The 6,946-nt window shown below is 39.3% G+C and overlaps 1 protein-coding gene across 1 annotated transcript; it reads right to left on the bottom strand.

Annotated features, from left to right (window-relative positions):
- Positions 1-1,572: 1,572 nt before the first annotated feature.
- Positions 1,573-2,961, bottom strand: h1-0 (H1.0 linker histone). Its single transcript, XM_016236656.1, has 2 exons — positions 2,862-2,961; positions 1,573-2,733 (listed from the first exon to the last, which is right to left on the bottom strand). The coding sequence occupies exon 2, from the start codon at positions 2,723-2,725 to the stop codon at positions 2,123-2,125; it is 603 nt and encodes a 200-aa protein (XP_016092142.1). The 5' UTR covers positions 2,726-2,733; positions 2,862-2,961; the 3' UTR covers positions 1,573-2,122.
- Positions 2,962-6,946: the final 3,985 nt, after the last annotated feature.

The raw sequence follows: 6,946 nt of genomic DNA, 5'->3' as shown, positions 1-6,946 counted from the left end.
AAGAAACTTAGTTATTTCAACCAAAAACATCACATTTTAAATGGAATTCTGGGAATGTCAATTTACGGTTATTCACTGTAAATTATACAGTCTTTTTCACTTCCAAAAATGGTATACTACCGTAAAATTAATGTCCAATACATGTAATGTCCAATACAGTTTTTCACCGTATATAATAGGGGAATTTATCATTGACCATTTAACAGGTTTTTACTGTAGCATTTTTACAGTCTTTTACCGTTAAATTCACAGTCATTTTTTACGGTAGTGCAATTCACTTGATCATATGATTCAGCCCAAGCAGCTGATTGGCTGATTATCTGTACAATACACATTGTGTTATTCTATTAGGTTAGGTTATCCCATTATTTAGCCAATTCATATACTTCTGTAACATAAATAGAGTTTTAATGCATGAATGTGTCAGACAGGTCCTGGAGGTTTGCAGCAGGCCCTCTTGTATCAGTGAGCCCGTATCTCATTACTGTTCAGACTGGATACAGCATCACGTTTCAGGAGCATTATGCAATATACATAGAGCAGATCAGAGATGCTTGAGGTGAGTTTTGGATAGTTTACTTGTTTTCAACATAAAGGATAAAATATGTGTACTGTACAGTGGGGTCCAAAAGTCTGAGACTGCTAGTGAAAGTGCATTCTTTTTCATTTAATACATATTTACAATGATCAGCATAAGTAGTTGAATTATGAAAATATTTGGAAATTTAGGGAATTTTATTTGAGTGCCATAATCATGTTCTCCAGCATAATTTTATGTTTTAAAGAGCGTCTTGAGCTACAAATCTGACTTTGTAGAGTCATTTATTTGCATTTGATTGGAGACAGAAGTCTGAAATATTTCATTATAATAAAATGTTTGAGGGTCAGCTGGAAAAATATCTCACATCGTGTGTGCATAAGGAAAGTGTATATTTTAGATGCTAAAATAGGTCACTATTTATTATATGTTTATTTTTTGCTTTTTTGAGTTCACTGTTATAAGTTAATGTAATATGAAAATGTTATATTTAAATACTTTTAATATCAGGGTTATAGCTTACCTTTTTATTTTTTTATGGCCCTCAATTTGGCCTTTTTTTCAGTGTCTTGTCTTTTGGTAGCCTACAATTAACTTTATTTTAGTTTAAGTACCTACGTATATCATTAAGAAAGATAATTTCCAACCACTTTGTTTATTATCCATATTTAATGAAGCCAAGTTGTAAAGACTTCATATTTAAACAAGTTTTGCAATATTGCAAGTCTTAAAAAAATAGTTTTTCTTGAAATAGTTTTTATTTCGATTATATTTTTCATCATCATTATATTCAATTATGAATTCTATTGATCTCAGCGAAGCATTTGCATTTACCCCAGCATGACGCTGACAGCTGCAGTTCTCAGATCAAACACCGCGGAGCAGCAGAGAGTCCAAACCAAAGATGCGCTTCACCTTTTGCTCTCGTCTGCTGGAAAGTGCGCTCTCTGAAGACCACTGCCATGGTACCCGTTTAAACTCACGTTACTATCTGTGCTCTCCATGGTGCTGCAGTAAAACACTAGACAAAGTTCTGCTTGCAATGAGAAGTTTATTGGTGCACAGTAATGCGGATAACGCGCAATGACAGTATTATATGGACAGCAATGGAACTAGACTACAACAGTCCACGTCACAAGATGATTCAGTACATCGTCATCAGTTAGGGCACCGTTCTTCATACAATGAGGCTGTATTCTCGTTCTTCACTTTCCTAGAGTGACCTAACGTTACAGTAGGAATATATCTTCTAGCGTCATATCTAATTGGCAAATTAATTATTATGTGTGAATAATAATAATAATAGTGTGCAGAAAAGTTCAGCTTATAAAGAAAAAAAGAAAAAAGTCCAGAAAGAAATCTTAAAAATAAATAAGAGTTTAGCCGTTTCGATGTCTGGGATCTTTATAGAATCACAAATGCGCACAAAAACCGTTTCTGGAGAAACACGCTTGTAAAAATGTGGGGTTGAAGTCCGCGCACAAAGACAAAAAACCTTACAAAAATAACAATATACCAAAAACATTTGCTTCAAAAAGTGTATTTACACTGAGTTTCGAATGAATCAGTCCTAACGATTTGAATTTACTTCTTTTTGCCCGTTCTCCTGGCCGCTGTCTTGGGTTTGGGTTTGGGTTTGGGTTTGGCCGTTTTCACCTTCTTGGCTTTGCTCGTCTTGGCAGGTTTGGCCACCTTCGCCTTCTTCACAACTTTCTTGGCTTTGACAGGCGATTTCTTCTTCCCCGCTGCCTTCTTCACTTTCTTTACGGCGGCTTTCTTAGGGGATTTCGCCACTTTCTTGGGCTTGGGGGCTTTCTTGGGCTTGGCAGCGGCTTTGACTGGCTTCTTGACTCTCACGGGTGCTGGTTTGGGTTTCTCTGGCTTCCTGGCGTCCTCGGCTTTGGCCAGTTTGAAGGAGCCCGAGGCTCCGATGCCCTTGGTGTGTCGCAGAAGCCCGCTGGCCACCAGGCGCTTCAGGGCGAGTTTGATCTGGGAGTCGGCGTTGTCTCCCACCTTGTAGTGGTTCTTCACGTACTTCTGGATGGACTGACGCGACGCGCCGCCGCGGCTCCGGTCGGCTACGATGGCCGCTTTGATCATCTCGGAGTATTTGGGATGCGACGTCGCTTTCTTGGAGCTTTTCGTCTTCTTGGGCTTGGATGCGGGAGCAGCTGCAGTCTCAGCCATGGTCGGTCCTGGAGGATTTCAAACAAAAACAGAACCCAACTGTCAAAAATTCCCTCACGAAAAAAGTTGCTTGAAAACAAATTCTTTAACAGCTTGAAAATTAGTAATAGCAGAATAAATTACCACCGTGTCTCACCTTCGTCTTTGTTCAGGTCCCACTTAAAATATTTATTTAAATGACCCACACTTGTGCGCCGCCGAAAGTGTGTATATTATTCGCCGAAGTGCGCCTGTACTCTATATGAAGCCTCCACGCGGACGTGATTGAGAACACCAACTGCCAGCAGCTGATCAAGCGGGCTTCCATGAAATCTGCGCGGGCTGGTTTGTGTTTCTTCCTCCTCGAACTGAGGCCGAATTTAGCCAGGCTCGTTCGGTAGCGATCCTCCCAACGCCACTGCCCGAGAGGGGAGGCTTTGGGCTTTGCGTGCGTGTGTCGTTTTATCCCGAATTCATTGCGCCATGAACTTTTTTCCTCCGAAAATCAGCCCAAACCGACGAGCGCGGTGATGTATTTTGCAGAATTCGCGCAAAATTAGCCCAAAACAACGAAATCGAGCTGGAAAACACCGACTGTTTATGAAAGCCCCATCAACACACTCGAGGACAGGACGGGTTTGATTCATATAAAACGTCGTTTTCGTTTTTAATGAGCTGAGGTAGCTGACGAACTAACACAGTCCGGCTACCGAGTCCGCGTGACGTTTCTCCGATTATTTATTGTTAAACCTTCTATAAATTAAATGTGCGCCAAATAAAGTGGCTCTCATATCGCGGCTCATATTCACACATTTCAAGAGGTGTTGGTGCAATGCATGAGCTTCAGATCTAAACGAGTAAAACGTTACAGTATATAAACCAGCAGCTCCTATGCTGAGTGCTCTGAGAGAAGAGCTCGGCTGTTAGGAAAGTTGCCAACGACCCAAAGACCAGCTTTACCGACCAGAACCCACCGGTACCGTGGTCAGGTTCATCATATCGATCCGTGTATGCATTCCCGGTGGTTTGTGCGTTATGGATCCGATTGATATATTAAGACTGGTCAAACTGGGCTGATGCTTTAAACGCTGGCGCATTCTTTTGTTATCTCTCGGTTGGCAGAGAAACGCGTATCCCGTCGGGTTATTTTCCCTCATTTTTGTACTGTTCACTTATAAAGTCATCATTTTAGTTCAGGCTGCTATCGCACAGGTTTATTTCTATCGCTCCGGCTTGTTCTGTTATTCACATTTTCAGGCTTGGTTGTGTTTCAGTCAGAACGCCATTTTGAATCTCTTCACTTTAAGGGTTTTCTGTTAACATCTACTGCAAGCCCCCTTTACAGGATGTTTAATTAGCCTACTGGATATTTGTAATTAAACTCAAGTTGATAAAGCAGATTATTAACCTTTTTTTTTGGTTAATAATTGAGCGCTTGACATTTGAACTCCTGCGCGCCAGCAGTTTCCTCTCAGGAATAATACTAAAGCGGAGCACTATTCCATTCTTGTTAATGTAATAACATTCATTAATAATTTCCGCTAGACAGTTGTGGGCTGTTGAAGATTGTTTTTACGGAGCCTTTTGTGGCAGATTTGAACAGAATGTCTGCATATAGTAGGTCTGGAGCACAAAACACATCTCACACTCTCTCTGATGGCAGCTTCGAGTGAGTGAGTGTGTGTGTGTGAGTGTGTGAGTGAGTGTGTGTGTGAGTGTGTGTGTGTGTGTGTGTGTGAGTGAGTGAGTGAGTGTGTGTGTGAGTGTGAGTGAGTGTGTGTGTGAGTGAGTGTGTGTGTGTGTGAGTGTGAGTGAGTGTGTGTGTGTGTGTTCTGTTATTCACATTTTCAGGCTTGGTTGTGTTTCAGTCAGAACGCCATTTTGAATCTCTTCACTTTAAGGGTTTTCTGTTAACATCTACTGCAAGCCCCCTTTACAGGATGTTTAATTAGCCTACTGGATATTTGTAATTAAACTCAAGTTGATAAAGCAGATTATTAACCTTTTTTTTTGGTTAATAATTGAGCGCTTGACATTTGAACTCCTGCGCGCCAGCAGTTTCCTCTCAGGAATAATACTAAAGCGGAGCACTATTCCATTCTTGTTAATGTAATGACATTCATTAATAATTTCCGCTAGACAGTTGTGGGCTGTTGAAGATTGTTTTTACGGAGCCTTTTGTGGCAGATTTGAACAGAATGTCTGCATATAGTAGGTCTGGAGCACAAAACACATCTCACACTCTCTCTGATGACAGCTTCGAGTGTGTGTGTGTGTGTGTGTGTGAGTGTGTGTGTGTGTGTGTTGTAAGGCAATAGAATATACGGTCTGTACAGTATAAAAATCATTACGTCTATGGAGAGTCCCCACAAGGATAGCTGACCAGACGTGTGTGTGAGTGAGAGTGTGTGTGTGTGTGCACGCATTTATGTGATACAGACACGTACATCTATCTCTTTGTGACGTAGTGTAAGGTGTCTGCAGGTGTCTAGTGCTGAAAACAGCACCTTCCCTCTTTCAGTCCATGTTAATAAGATACATAGCTATATTGCAATTCCAATCAGGCATCATGCACTCTAATTAAAAAAGGTACAAAAGCTGTCACTGGGGGAGTACTCTTTTAAAATGTACTAATATGTACCATCTATGTAATCTGTACTCTTTAGCTATTAGCATGCAACTTTAAGGAACTAAAATGCACATTTAGAGGTAAATTAGTAAAAAAGGTATACTGCCTCAGTGACAGCTTTTGTACCTTTTTGCTGAGAGTGTGTGGTGTTCTGAAATATTTCTAAACACTATAGAAATTAGTTTGTGGTCACACAATGCAGTGCATTATTTCCATGCATTAATTTCACAAATGTAGAGATCAAGAAAGTTACATATGTACGTAATATTTTGTTTTTTGTATCTAACTAAAATTAACTGATTGTTTTTTTTTGTTAAGGCTTCCGCTGAGATGTGAAAAACAAAACAACAGATTGATTGTCCTGGACAGTGTGAGTAGCATCTATATTGCACATATTATGTATTTTGTCAGTACAGGACTAAAAATAACAACGTTGCTCAAGGAAATAATTACATGCACGTTTTACATTAGTAGGCCTGCTAATTACTCATGTATTAATCCAGTGTACTGAGCACTAAATACTATAGTTCCCACCACAAAAAGTCCGAATTATTGTATGTTGCTATTTAATATGCAGGAACTTTTTTTCTGTCTACAGTACTTATATCGCAGCTATGCATGATGTCAGACTATAAGGTGGCTGAATCCCTCTTACGTGTGCTGCCTGTTAAATACGTTATGCATATAGTATCACGACTTTAGTTATGAAAATGTTTTCTATGAATACATATGGTTTTGTGCTTTGTCATTTGCATTATATGCTATTAAAATTGTACATAATGTACAAAAGCATATCATTACACGTTTTTTGAAGGAATAGTTCACCCAAAAGGAAAATGTGCTAACAAAATAAATTACTCTGGAGAAATGTAGCATTGCATCACTTGTTCACCAATGGATGCTCTGCAGTGAATGGGTGCCGTCAGAATGAGAGTCCAAACAGCTGATAAAAACATCACAATAATCCACAAGTAATCCATTTCTGTCCATCAATTAATGTCTTGTGAAGCCTAAAGCTGTGTGTTTGTGTAAATAAACTAATTTACATCTCGCATGGTCTGAGGGTGAGTAGCCTACATTTTCAGCAAATTTTCATTTTTGGGTGCACTGTTCCTTTAAGCCTAATTTTTTGGGTGCACTGTTCCTTTCAGCCTAATGTTAGCAGAAAACGTTTGATTTGATCAACATAATATTTGAGATATATATGAGAGATATGTGTGCATGCAGGTGTGGAATAAATGTCTTTGTGTCTACATGTGTATAGAGAATGCTGCACATATGTTTCACCAGTAGAGAGCACTGCTCTCTTCTACTGTGTGTACATGAGTCTGTAGTCTTTGTAAAGGACATTCAAAAATAAACATGTTTTTTCTCTGTAATTAGTTTACTTTCAAATCAACACTTAATAAATATGCACATAAATACATTATAAATGCCTATTTTGCTGATGTACTGAGATTCCACACCTAATTACACACCTTATAGTAATAACATAATAATGATATTGATTGATGCTTACTGGGAAAAACAGATTTCGTGGGGTTTTCTGCTCATTGATCAATGTCAGTGCTGTCTTATATTATGCTAACCAGAGGAGAAAGGTCATGGAGTTC

The sequence above is a fragment of the Sinocyclocheilus grahami genome, unplaced genomic scaffold (genome assembly GCF_001515645.1).
Source record: "Sinocyclocheilus grahami isolate Dianchi unplaced genomic scaffold, SAMN03320097.WGS_v1.1 scaffold19.1, whole genome shotgun sequence".
Lineage (NCBI taxonomy): Eukaryota > Metazoa > Chordata > Actinopteri > Cypriniformes > Cyprinidae > Sinocyclocheilus > Sinocyclocheilus grahami.
The sequence above is the reverse complement of the archived record's forward strand: the minus strand, read 5'-3'. Positions and strand labels throughout refer to the sequence as shown.